Below are 13,269 nucleotides of genomic sequence, written 5' to 3' on the forward strand. Positions count from 1 at the left end.
TTAATTCGATCATGAAACCAGTGAAAGTAGAGTCTGTTTTGTGATTCTTATGAGATTGGTGAGTAAAGTAAATCACTGTCATCTTTAAATGTTACTTAAAAGTATTCAGGAGGACTGATATCATGAGAAGTCCCGTGCTGTGTTCTCCTTTATCGTGACTCATGGAATGCCTCTTGTCCAATCAGATTGCTTGGTTGGAACTAACTGTTGTATAAATGCTCCAAATGTCCATACCAACCATAAATGATCTGCAGACAGTCTTCGGCAGCTGGAAGGGGACACAGCTACAGTGAGCCCACAGAGACATTTCCTGGTGAGACTGATCAGATCTCTGCAGATACAAATACAATACTACTTGTCAGATAATCAATTTGTGAAGCTGTTCTGATACACCAAGCCCTTCTAAAAAACCAAAGCAGGTAAAAAAAACGTAAAAATGACCCACACTTAAAAGAATCACAACAGAGCCATGTGGTTATGTCCCATTTTACACCTTGTTTTATTGGTACATATACTATAAAACAGTATTAAAGGAGCTGGATAACAACAGTATTTTCATTGCTTGAAGTTCAACAATACAATATAAATACAAAAAACACGCACAGAATGGTTTGATGACAAGCTACAGTTCAAATAGAAAACAAAGAGGAGATACAGTAGAAACCAGGAAATCAAATCAGTGAAGTTGCTCTGCAAAAATAATCTGCTTTGTGACAAACTAGAGAGCAGAAGGTTACATGTATCACACAACAGAAACATTCAACTAGTGCAAAAAAGCCTCTAACAAACATAATAATATTAAACTACACATATCTAATATATATAATATATATATTCATTTATTTATATATATATCTTCATATAAATAACCCCTTAATTTGGCATTTTATCATTCATAAAATAATTGTAACTTCCTAACAGACACTGAGTGGCACATTTGAAAGCGATGAAATAAAGTTTAAAAGCACTTTTACCTTTTTATCTCTGCACTAGATATGTGGTGAGAGCTTCATACTGTGTTGTGTGGTGCATTAAGGGCAGACCGGAAAAACACAAACAAAAGAACAAACCAGAAAAAACCCAGTGGTTGATAAATGTTTTTCCCCAACATCCAACAGACCCACTCCATCCCCTGAGCCCTTGTATGACGGAACACAATTGGTCAAAAGAGTAAATTCAACTACATACATTCCAGTATATACAATAACGTCCCATCTACCCTTTGTGTGTGTTACAGCAGAATAAAACCAAAACAAAAAGGTTTGAAAAGGCCAAAGACACCTAGAGGTGCTTTTATCCTCTCGTGTTTTGTGTTTTCATATTAAATGATCATTTTAGTCATTTGGGTAGATCTTTGTTGCCGTGTAATGTTAACACCTGGCATGATCATTTGTGCACAAATACTTCAGTACCCCGCAATACTTCAAAGTAGTTCTTCATATTTCCTTTTCTGTAGTGGCTGTTTGTTGAGCAGGTCTGTGTGCAAAAGTGCTTCTACATGTTTGTAGTCCCATGAGCAGTTACTTTTACAGTGAGACTACCCCCCCGAAAATCAACTTTGTGAATCCTCTGTCAGTAAGACTTAAGATTTTAATCCAATCGACCCTCATCTTGTCAGTGGAATTCCTGGATTTGGAAGGGTTTTTTTTTAGCTGTCATTATAAACAGAGCAATCCAGGACAGCAGCATGACAAGCAGTAACTTTGTAAACCAAATAACAAATGAACCTTCAGTGTTTGCTGACAAGGTTATTACTTTGAGCCCATTTATTCCCACAGGTTTAAGTTCCAGCACAAATATCACTAAGGGAAACACTGAACGAAGCCGTTCACATGTTGTGTCTATTCAACGGTTCCTTGCATGAAATGGCTTAAAAGTAGTGAGCCTGACATGCTGAATGTCCTGTCCACTGCAGGCGTGTCTGATTAAACTTGAGATTTATTGGACTGATCATTGAAGGTTTGTATTCAACAGTCTAATCTGATCCCACTGACCAAATTGGAAGGCTGGTTCAGCCCTAATTGACATAGAACCTCAGGGACACAGAGGGATATCAGCCCTATGTACAATGTGTAGTGTTTGGCAGCCGTGTCACAGGCCTTGTTACAAATCTGATGTAGTTCTTCAGTGTGATCTCCTCGGACCAAAGGCCAGCAGGAGTGTGATGAGGATTACAAGCTCAGGTTGCAAACACGCAGTCAAGAGGCTATTAAGGGAGCACTTCAACTCAACGTCTTCAATAAATGATTGAGCGGCTTCGACTTCTGCCAAGTTCTTGTTTACTCAATTACAGAAATGAATAAAGCAAAATGAATGATGTGCTGCCAAGAGAAGATTATATTGTTACCAGTGTATTACAGTTTGGGCACAACTCTGACAAGAGATGCGAGTGCAAAACTCCTCAATACAAGGACCCACTCTAATCCCATTTGACCTTTTTACATAGTGTAACACGTTCCCTTTGTATTATCAACATCTTTTATTACTACTTATTTGTAGGGATGCAACAATTAAATAACCACATTAAAGGCAAAAGTGATGATGTAAAGATCTGACCACGACTTCCCTTTGGTTAGTGTATTAATTTAGTGTAGTTTTCTGTATTTTGTACACATCAAACTTGGAGCAAATCACGTTTGTCTTTGCATAGTCTACCTGATTTTAAGCCCCAAAGTGGAGTATAAAGCATTGAGATCTGCAGTTTAAAATTTGTGGTGACTTGGCACTAGAAGTTAAAAAAAAAAAAATGGTATGCCTCGACATACCATGTAAAAGGTTATAAGTCAGCTCAGCCAACACAAAATATTTGGGGTGTTACGTTGTAATTCTAAAAGTTTTTACAGAGGAATAAGCGCTGATCAAAGTGAAATTTAGTCTATCGTGATCCCTTCATAGTCTTCTGAATTGGCAGGATAATAAGCCTTTTCATAGGGGGCTCAATCATTGTCGAACAATAAAAACAAGTCAGTGATACATCTTTGTTAAGTTAAACAGCTTTCATTGTAGGAGGAGGTGACATGGGGCACTTTGCCACTCCTCCATACAGTGATTTTCTTTTAAAAATACATTCTAACTGAAATACAGAAATCCTACAGTAGTGCACTGCTACATTTTCCACATTGTTATGATGGCCTATCACATACAAAGTGCTCAGGACAGGACTGGTGTGTAGCATACAGTGTACTCCACAAAGTTACTTGTTTGTGCTGAATTGACATTTAATCTTAAACGTACTCCTCCACCCTCTCCCTGTTTCTGAAGAGACTGTTCAGGTACCGATTTTAAAAAGGAAAAAGAAACAAGTGAAGAGGTGAGAAGCTATCCACTCCCTGTGAGTGAACGTGTTTGTGTGTGTATGTCTACACCAAAAGCTGCATCTTATGTTGCCTGTAAGAAGTAGAGAACATTAAAGGTGATAGAAAATTCAGTTGTACATACAGTGGAGGAGGGGATGCGTCTCACTCTACGATGCTTCGTCTCCGAGGTAACACTCCCTCTTTCAATAAGTGGTTAAACCCTGTCAGACAGTGATAAGCGCCAGTGGCTCAGTGGTATCAAGGTAGTGGGAGGGGTCGGTGCAGAAACTGAGTGGTGAGGTGGGCTACTGCGAGTTTGTGTTTGAATATAAAAACAAAGTACAGACACAATGACGTCGAGAGGCTGGAACATCTCTGGGTTGTGGAGGGCTTTCTGCGGTTGAGTGTTTCTGCACCTGCACCTGTGTATGTAGATGAGTGAGCGTGTGTGCGAGTGTGTGGGTGTGTTTGTATGCTTGTGTCTCGATCTCAGGGGCTCACACCACCGTGGCAGGTCTGCGGTCCATCTCCTCCTCCAACTTCGCCATCTGCTGCATGTCCTTGGCCTTTGAGGAGACAAGAAAAGTCAGAGGAACACAGATGCAGAAACTGAAGCTCGAACTTGATGCATAGTTGCTACAACTTAAAAGGATCCGACTTTTGACTTTCTTTACCATTCTGTCATGCAAGTGTGATCTTTGGTCATAATAACTAGAAATACGGCAATTCATAGCTTTCAGTGACGTCACCAGCGCGGAGGACTGGAGGGCAAAAAACGCTTAGGAAAGTTACGACCACCATTGAAAACAGTGTAGAACTGCAGCACGGGCTTTTAATTTAACTTCTCCTATAAACGACATGTTTACATCACCTGACAACCATACCAAAGCCAAGATATTAAGATAAACTTTGAGTTTGGGGCACTTGCGATACTTTAACAACACAAAGGAATCTATTCATATCGCTAGAAACGGCAAAGTCCGTGCCGGTGTTACGGTTAAAAGAGTTACCATGTTAACTGGTGACTGTCAGTCGAATGAGTCTGGTTGTCGTACATTACGTGTCCTAACGAAAGCATATATTTTTTAGCTTTCATCAAAACATATCTCATAAGTAATTATAACATTATGATAATACAAAAACTGAACTGAGAGGCATTTGTTAGGACACTTTCAGTCTGAAAGTCATCAGTAAACATGGTCACTCTTTTAACCGTAACATCAGAACGTCACTTAAGTGATATTGCTGATATTTAGAGGAGAATCCTTCTCCTTACACCGCTGTAGGATGAAAGTCTACAAACATACAGGCAGCTTTATGTATTGTTGATCGGTCTGGGTCGATAATGCTGCTGTTTGAGAAGTGAAGGGCAAGAAATTCCTCATCATTCAAGCATCGGTGAGTGCTAATTAGCTAACATTAGTATAATTCTGTAGAAGCAAAACTCGGACTCATCTCCTCGCCGGTTAGTGTATCACATTAAACAACAACTGTATTTCATTTCAATTTTTAAAAAATAAAACAGATAAAAACACGTAGGGGGTCACTGAGACCAGTAACTTCTCAGTACAGTGGTAGAGAGTCTTTCTTGCCCTCCAAGTGGGCGGTTCCATAAGAGTGTGATGTCACGTGAAAGCTATGAATACTATTCTACTTGTCTGATGCCTACATGTATATACGGACCAACACAGACCATTAAATACCTGAGCAAAACAAAAGACAGAAAATGACAGCTGTTTACCATTGCTTTACCCCCTTGCTCCCTATCCCTCTTCCTGCATCTTATCCTATCTCTCCCCCTATCCCTTTCCAAGCCCGGTGCAGTCTAGGCCTGTGAAGACTGTTTCGTCATGAGCCGGGGATCCGGCCGAAGATTTCTGCCTTTTAATAAGGCAGTTTTTTCTTACCACTGTAACTTTTGCTGCTTTGCTAAAGTGCTCATGATGGATAGGCCGGATCTTTGTAATATAGCAATAAGTAAGTTACCTGCTTTATGTAACATAGCAATACGTAAGGTCTTTTACCTGCTTTTTGTAAAGTGTCTCGAGATAACACTTGTTATGAGTTGACGCTATACAAATAAAAATTGATTGATTGATTGATTGATTGATTCAGCCTGTATGTCTGTCATATGAGTACTATACTCTGGTTTGGCCTGGCCCAGTTGAGTCCATTGGTCAAATACATCAAGAGTGCCTGACAACACTTTTTAATATTTAGAACTGATAAATAATACCAGCACATTCATCTATGAATAAATAACAAATCTACATGGAGAAGACATTTGGAACACATCAATGTCTGCGTCACTGAGACTTCTAAAGTTCTGTTCTCCACTTGTACTGCTTTGTTGTTGTATGCTATCGCAAAAGATAAATCACCTGAATCAAGTTTTTCTTCACACAACTTGCTGCCAAGTCAACTGGACACAGTAGAGCCATAAATTACCATATCTGATCAGTGCATAGTAGTGCATGCACCATGTCTTCATTATTGTTTATTATTATTATTATTATTATTATTATTAATAATAATATTTGTACTACTTTTAATAATCTTTTTTATTGTATTCCTTATTATATAAGTTTACTGAATTGAATTGAAAATTGCTTACAAGGACTCTGATACTCCTTTTAGGCTGTATCAGATTCTGATACTGGTATGTGAACATCTCTTTAAACTTCTGAATGTGATCCTTCTCGCCCCTAAAAGAACAACCTGCTTCAGTCTCAGCTGTGTGTATGTCCTTGCTTTTGTTTGCAGGTAACACAAACTTATGCTCAGCAGGAGAGATGAGTAATTTTGACCACACAATACCTGCAGAGGGACATTGTCACATACTATGAAACCTCATGATATTGAGCTGGAGAGAAAGCACAGTGGGGCAGGTTGGGAGCTAGCTGTTTCTGCTTAGTAATAGCTGGTGAGTCATGGTGATAAATGACTCAAGCTGCTAGTTGGCACTGCTCACACCCTGAGAGCTGCAGAATCAAGTATGGGAATGGGATTTCAAAGACAAATGAATCACTTTCTTTCTGTATTTCAGCGTGTGGCTCGGTGTGTACTATTTCCCTGCTTTACTCAGAGGTGAATCACCTCAAGACTGTTCATTATAGTAGACATTTGAATACAGGTTTTAACAGGCTAAGTGCAAAAAGTGATGAACATGACTGAAAGAAAGAAGAGGAAAATGATCACTTAGTGATGCACTGACAGACAGATGGTATCAGAGGTAGTGTTGAATGAGATGGAGATTCCTACCTTGAACCTGTTTGTTTGCATGGTGTGATTTCAAAAGCTGTGCCGGAAAAAGCAAATTATATTAAAAACATGTGACAGGTAACACAGGGTGACTTATGGCAAAATAAAATGGACAGATGGAGACCTTCATATATAAATGCAAAATGAAATATTTCTTTCTAGTTTTACTTTTTTGTTGTTAACACTCAGAACATGTTAAGCAGATGTTTCAGTATAAAGAAAGGTTGATTCTTGTTTTCTAGTTTTCCATTCTTGAATATGACCTCAGTGTTTAGTATTTGGGACCAGTGTTATTTTTCTGAAGAGTCCATTGTGGCAACAATAATGCCAACTGTATGGAACACTTCCTGCAAAACTAGAACTAATTACAGTTTACATCATGAGTGATACAAAGTGTAGCCATTATCTCCAGACCACATCAGCCAGGGAGCTGCACTAGTCCCCAGTCTCTAGTTTCATGTACAGTTGAGAAGCCAGTGGAGCACAAAGGAGCATAAAAGCAGTTGGACAGTTCAGCTGTGGAGATGGGAGAATTACAGTCTGCCAATGCCAAAATGGATTCCAGTTATCTGGATTAACTTCTAAAATATCTCAAACATAAACTGTGAAGTTCTGACATTTCTGTTATTGAGTGGTGTACCTGCTCGTTGAACTTCTCCAGTTTCTCCACCTGGTCTTTCTGGTTCTTCTCTAGCTGCTCCATCTCCTTCTGATGCTTCATGGCCAGCTGCACACAGAATACATTCTGACCATTCAATAACTGTTCCATAACTTCAATGAGTTTAACCACAAAACTCAAGGCCTGATTCATAACTCATAATACACTCATAAAGACAGAGTTCACTGAAAGCATTGTTTACTCATGTACTTGAGCTGGTATAGTAGGTTTCTTCTGACTACTCGAAGCAGGTCACACCTACACATTCATACACGTTCAAACTCCGACCTTCTGGTGGAGAGACAACTGACTCGACCACTGAGCCACAGCCGCCCCATATCATAATTTTTCAAATTCATCATGCTTATTATTGAGCAGCAACCATATTCAAAGAGTTTTCGAATGGTTGCTTCATTTATAAATCAGGCTGATGTTATTGTAACCAAGAAAGAAAAAACAAGTTTATTTCCTAAATATCAAGATCAAAATGAATGTAGATATTATTTGGAGATCTTTCTTGATATAATGCATTATGCACTTGTATATTTTTTTTTTTTACAGTTAAATGTTTTAAATCCGTTAAGTTGAAATAACATACCCTCTTCCTCTCATCCAGGAACTTCTTGGTGTTGCTGCAGTTTAACTCTCGCACTCTCCTAAACAGCAGAGAGAGAGAGAGAGAGAGAGAGAGAGAGAGAGAGAGAGAGAGAGAGAGAGAGAGAGAGAACCACGGTGTTAAAAAAAGGAAGAACCTTAAATGACTGACATGTTGATATATTTACTGATATATATGACCCACCTTTCTCTCTCTGCCTTGTTTTTGATGCTCTTGTCCTGGCTGATGGCTTTACTGTTTTCCATGGACATCTTGGCCTGGTTGGCTCTCATCTCTTTGCTCTGCCTAAAGTTGTGGGACAAGAAAGGAAAGGAATCTTGATTAAAAAAAACAACCTTTACAAAAGCTGTAATACTTTTAGAAGCAGTTCTGGGAACAGTGAGTGTATATGCACACATCAGAATGTGTGCGTGTGTGTGTGTGTGTGTGTGAGAGCGTCTCACCGTTCATGGATAAGTTTCAGCTGCATCGTCTGCTGCTCCTGGACAGTTGCCAGAAGTTTCTTGAGGTGTTCACACTGCTGTGTGACGTGGCTGTCCTTCATCTCCTGCTCCTCACTGCTGTGACTACTGATCAGCTCTGACCACTCTTTTGTGTGCTGTGCTGTGATGTCCTTTACCTAAACACACACACACACACACACACACACACACACACACACACACACACACACACACACACACACCAAAGGTACACACTTCAGTCAGCTTTCCACAGTTTAAGCACTCATCATCCTAGCATCAAGCTAAAGTTGTTGTTTAATGGATAGTGTTAAGAAGTTTTGTGTTACCTTGACTTTGTGATCAGCGACCAGCGTTTGGATTTTATCCTCGGTCTCCTTCTTCAGCTCTTGGCAGTTGTTTTCTCTGAGGGCAAAATATGAAAACATATTCATGTGACAATTTGAGATTATAGGTCAAATTTAGTCATGGTGCTTTAATCTGAAAAGAACGAAAGGCACAGGGACGGTTAATGTTTGGTAATGGGAACTAATCACGATCCAGTACACAATACAGCGTGCATTATGCTGAACATTTTTTTCTAACTCACCCTCGTTTCTTGATGGCTTTCTCTAGTAGTTTCTCCAGTGTTGACTTTTCCTTATCATGTGCAGACACCATCTTGTCCACCTGTGTGCAGTGAGATTTCTGCATTGTATTTTGATCCTGTTGAAAAATCCAAAAACATGTATCACTCAAATATGTTTTCACACGGTGAAAGTTCAGTTTGAACCTGGATGAAAAATCAAATCATGTCTATGAACAGATATGACAGTCCTTAAACTGATTTAAGAATTTAAACATGCAGCTGCAATATGCAACTGTGACTATTTTACAACAGTCATATGTTGTTGTTGTGTTGTTGTTGACATGAGTAATGAGCCAGCAGCATCCTTCATTGGATCAACAGATGAGTCTTGCATGGTATTATTCTACATGTGTTATGCAATAGGACTTAACAATGTGATTATTAATCAGCCACTATGACTGAGCGAGCCCCCACCATGGTCTGTGTAAAGCTCTGGTCAAAGGCAAAGCCACTTTTAGCAAGTCTAATTTCTCATGAAACAATAATTATGTGCGTGTTTGGTAAGACAAATTATGTGTTTTTTTGTGAGTGTGAATACAGTGATGAAGCAGTGTTCACTGAAAGATGAAAGGTGGAGCCCCCCCCCTCCTCCTCCCGCTCTGTGTTTGACCCTTTGAGCTTCAATGACTGTTCAGAATAAGCAGCAGCCTGTTTGCATTAGCATCAGACAAGCTCACCATGAAAACAATCCCTACCTTTGAGTGTTTCTTCTTTAAAGAGTTCAGCTCCTTCTGTTGCTTTTTAATCAGTTTAAGGTACGTCTGCAGAGGGAGAGAAGAATGTTTATTAACGACAACAACAGACTGGGGCAGCATGATAGATCCAAACACTTCATGATATGTATATAGAACAATAGTTCCATCTGTGCAGTATCTTCTGAGGTATTTTTTTGACGATAATGGAAGTTAAAGGTGATTACAGTTTTATCTTTTTTTCAAACTGTAAGGTTTTTATTTAATCCTGCTGTATGAAACATTTTCACATTGAATCATAGACAGAGCTGTCACACAGTTGTTGCAGAGTGAAGTTACCAACCTTCATTTGTTTTAAGTCATCAATGCTGACATTAGGCACAAGTGCATTATCTGAAACGGCAGAGAAAAGTGGATTTTAAAACTGTCTAATTAGCGTTAACATGTCATTTAAAAAATGTATATGACATAAGTCAGACTTTACCCTTCTTGGATTCTGCTGTGTTATTTTGGGAAGAGTTAGAAGTCTGAGCCATATCTGAGCTGGCTTGCGGTGTCACACTGGCCTTCACAGTGTCTCCTTTACCCTTTCCCTTCTTGTCGTTCTTAGAGCTTCCACTGGGAACATCTGCAATGTCGTTCTACAAAATGGAAATCATCATTTTAGGTGGAGAGGGACACTGTGGTTATTGTATGAATGCAGTTTTTAGCTCAGTATGGAGTGTGTTAATGCTGGTTGTCCACAAGAGTTTCTATCAGTACAAAGAAAAGCATCATTTGTGTGTGTGTGTGTGTGTGTGTGTGTCATGTGTACCGTGTCGATCCCCAGCGCCTTCATCTGGTCTGCTCTCTTTTCTGCTATGGTCAAGAACTTCTTTGGGTCTGATAGTGCATCCACAAATGCTGGAAAAAATTGAATACTTTTAGTTATTTTTTAGTTAATTAAGTAAAGTCATTTCAAAATCCCAATTATGTTCAGTAGTTTTCACAATGTGTAAATGACAGGAATATCAGATAGAGGCATTGAGCAGGTTGAATCTCCTAAGACAGACACATGCAATAAGTTCTGCTTGTATAGTATAGACTAATGACAAATTAGCTGGGAGGATTTATTTTTTAGAGTCTTGTCTAAAGAGGGTTAACAATACCTCTTTTACTTGTTCAAAATGAAAGGTTGTAAAAAAACGTGTTACATTTAGACCTAATAAAGATCTTTCACAAAGGCCATCCCCCTACATGATGAAAAACTGGCTCATTATTCTGGGGAAGGATGTAGGCTCATACTGTGCTATAATCTTGTTTAAAGTAGTCTTGTACTTTTGAAAGAAAGGGTTTTATTTTGAGCTCCTAGTACTGTGCTCAGTGTGCTGCATGTCTGGTAGGGAAGTTAGATCTTAGAGAAGAAAGCTAATGGTTACAGTAATGGTTTCTCTGTGCAAGCCTCTTGGCTTTATTTAATGAGAAATCCAACTGTCCAACTCATTTGTATGCTGCTGCGTGTTTTAAACAGTCTTACACTGCAGATACACTGCCATCATCATTTGTACCATGCCATTACCCTGGATGTTCAAACTAACCCGAGGCAGAGAGTAAGAGTGTGTGGAAGAGTTGCATTTTTTTCTCTTCCTTCTTGAGGCTAAGCAACTTTATTATCAGCCAAAGTCAGAAAGTATCAAACAAACCTGTAGTGCTACATAAACACAGAGGAGCACATGTAAAGCAACACACATTCATTTTTATAACTATTGCATCAACACATATTTGAGTGTGCGTGTTCCCCTCACCTCCAAATCCGTCTGGCACGTAGGTCTTGAGGATGATTTGGCAGAAGACGGTGGGCAACGACAGAGGTTTGTTACCCTCGTTCCTCAGCGAGATGTGACGGTAGCCAGCCTGCAGGCCGTCCAGAGGCAGGATGCGCTGGCCAATCAGCTTGTTGTTGTCATCGTAAACTGCGATACGCAGTACTGCCAGGTCCGGTAATATCACCTGGGAGGGAGGGATGAATGGAAATAGGGGTTGGGAGGAGCACAGAATAATGGTTAAAGATGAGATGGAGCAACGGAAAGAAGAAGGCAGTGTGGGGAGAAAAAGTAAGGCAGAAATGAAGGAGTCGGATCAGCCCTGTGCAACCATCTCCTTGACTCATTCCATTTGTGGAAATAGGTAAACTACAAACTATTTTACTTCCATTGCAGTAAACAGTTTTTTATTTTTAAGCTAAACAAGAAACTGCATCATAGAGGACAAGGTCAAGGATGACACAGCAGAGGACACTATCAGGGGACAGTCTGAGTGTGATACAGGAAATTCAAGATAGCACCTAACACACAGCATATCTTACTTCTGACAAAGCCATCTCCCTAGCTAGTATGTATACAGGGAGCAGAGCGTATCTTGCATATATATGTGTGTGTGTGTGTGTTAGTGTGTGTGTGTGTAACTGGTGTCTGTGCATGAGCTTATATGTTCACACCATTGGAAAAAAGACTCTTAACTGGCATTGTGTGTGGAGATAAGTGAACGCAGAGAGGAGGATGAATAATTCCTAGACGAGAGGGGAAGGTAAGAGATAAGGCCAGAAAATACTCACTGGAGATGAATGGGTGGAAGCTCCTACTTGTGTACGTGGTCACGTAAACGTAACCTTGCAGATCTGTAAGTATGCTGCTGGTGTGCATCCTCCCGCTCTGACAGTGTTATGTGTGCATGCATGGTAAAGGTGTGTCAGTTTTGGGGGGCGTTTGTGTGTAGATATGAGAAACTGATCTTGCCTGCAGCTCTGCTTGTGATGCCCCTCTTTGATAGTGGTGTGTGTGTGTGTGAGCAGGGCAGCACTGCGGCAGCCTGTGATTGATGGTGTGTATTAGGAAGCTGGAGTCACAGTCATGGCTGAGAGACTCCTCATTCTGCTGAGAGCAGCACTATTACACACACACACACACACACACACACACACACACACACACACACACACACACACACACACACACACACACACACACACACACACACACACACACACACACACACACACACACACACACACACACACACACAAGGTTTTCTCTCTCCTTTGCTCTGTATCTCCAATATCTCTCCTCCTTTCTCATTTTTTTCTCTTGCTCTATTACTAATTGTTTCTTTCTCTGTTTCTCCACATTGTTCCTTTGTTCTTGCTGCCCTTTGTTTACCGCTGTTCTGTCTCTCCTAAAACCACAAAAAGGAATCTAAAAACGGCTTCATGGTCTTGCCCCGCTTTGGTTCATGTTACTTGTGACCCGAAATACATTTTTAAATATTTTTTTATTAGTCATTACTTTTAGCTAAATGTATCAGTCCTCCCTTTCCTCTTGGAAGCTCTCTGTTCTTTTCCCTCTATAGTTCCCCTCTCTCCTCGAATAAGTAGCAGTGTTTCCCCTAGGTTTACAGCGTTGGGGGGGTGGGGACAAGCCGACATGCCGACACGGCGACACAACGACTTGAAGGAATCTTGGTGTTCATGCGTTACTTTTAATGACAGCTGTCCTTTTCTATTGGAAAGGTATCCTTAAATGACTTCTTTCCCTGATTTCCGACTGTATCCATTATCCTATCTCTACAATAAAGGCACAAAAAGCCCAAAAACAAATCTTTTAAAAAAAATAAAAAATCTTT

At 40.0% G+C, this 13,269-nt stretch overlaps 1 protein-coding gene across 1 annotated transcript in view; it reads right to left on the bottom strand.

The window, feature by feature from the left end:
* Positions 1 to 475: 475 nt before the first annotated feature.
* Positions 476 to 13,269, bottom strand: part of LOC132985197 (1-phosphatidylinositol 4,5-bisphosphate phosphodiesterase beta-4-like) — a 66,621-nt gene continuing 53,827 nt past the window's right edge. Inside the window, exons 28-40 of the mRNA XM_061052442.1 lie at positions 11,397 to 11,601; positions 10,427 to 10,515; positions 10,097 to 10,253; positions 9,956 to 10,005; positions 9,616 to 9,681; positions 8,882 to 8,997; positions 8,622 to 8,697; positions 8,275 to 8,450; positions 8,015 to 8,116; positions 7,814 to 7,871; positions 7,198 to 7,284; positions 6,558 to 6,594; positions 476 to 3,862 (exon numbers count right to left, since the gene is read on the bottom strand). Of these exons, the coding sequence (XP_060908425.1) occupies positions 3,786 to 3,862; positions 6,558 to 6,594; positions 7,198 to 7,284; positions 7,814 to 7,871; positions 8,015 to 8,116; positions 8,275 to 8,450; positions 8,622 to 8,697; positions 8,882 to 8,997; positions 9,616 to 9,681; positions 9,956 to 10,005; positions 10,097 to 10,253; positions 10,427 to 10,515; positions 11,397 to 11,601 (1,296 nt within the window). The 3' untranslated portion in view covers positions 476 to 3,785. The remainder of the gene's footprint in view (positions 3,863 to 6,557; positions 6,595 to 7,197; positions 7,285 to 7,813; positions 7,872 to 8,014; positions 8,117 to 8,274; positions 8,451 to 8,621; positions 8,698 to 8,881; positions 8,998 to 9,615; positions 9,682 to 9,955; positions 10,006 to 10,096; positions 10,254 to 10,426; positions 10,516 to 11,396; positions 11,602 to 13,269) is intronic.

This window comes from Labrus mixtus, chromosome 12 (assembly GCF_963584025.1).
Source record: "Labrus mixtus chromosome 12, fLabMix1.1, whole genome shotgun sequence".
NCBI lineage: Eukaryota > Metazoa > Chordata > Actinopteri > Labriformes > Labridae > Labrus > Labrus mixtus.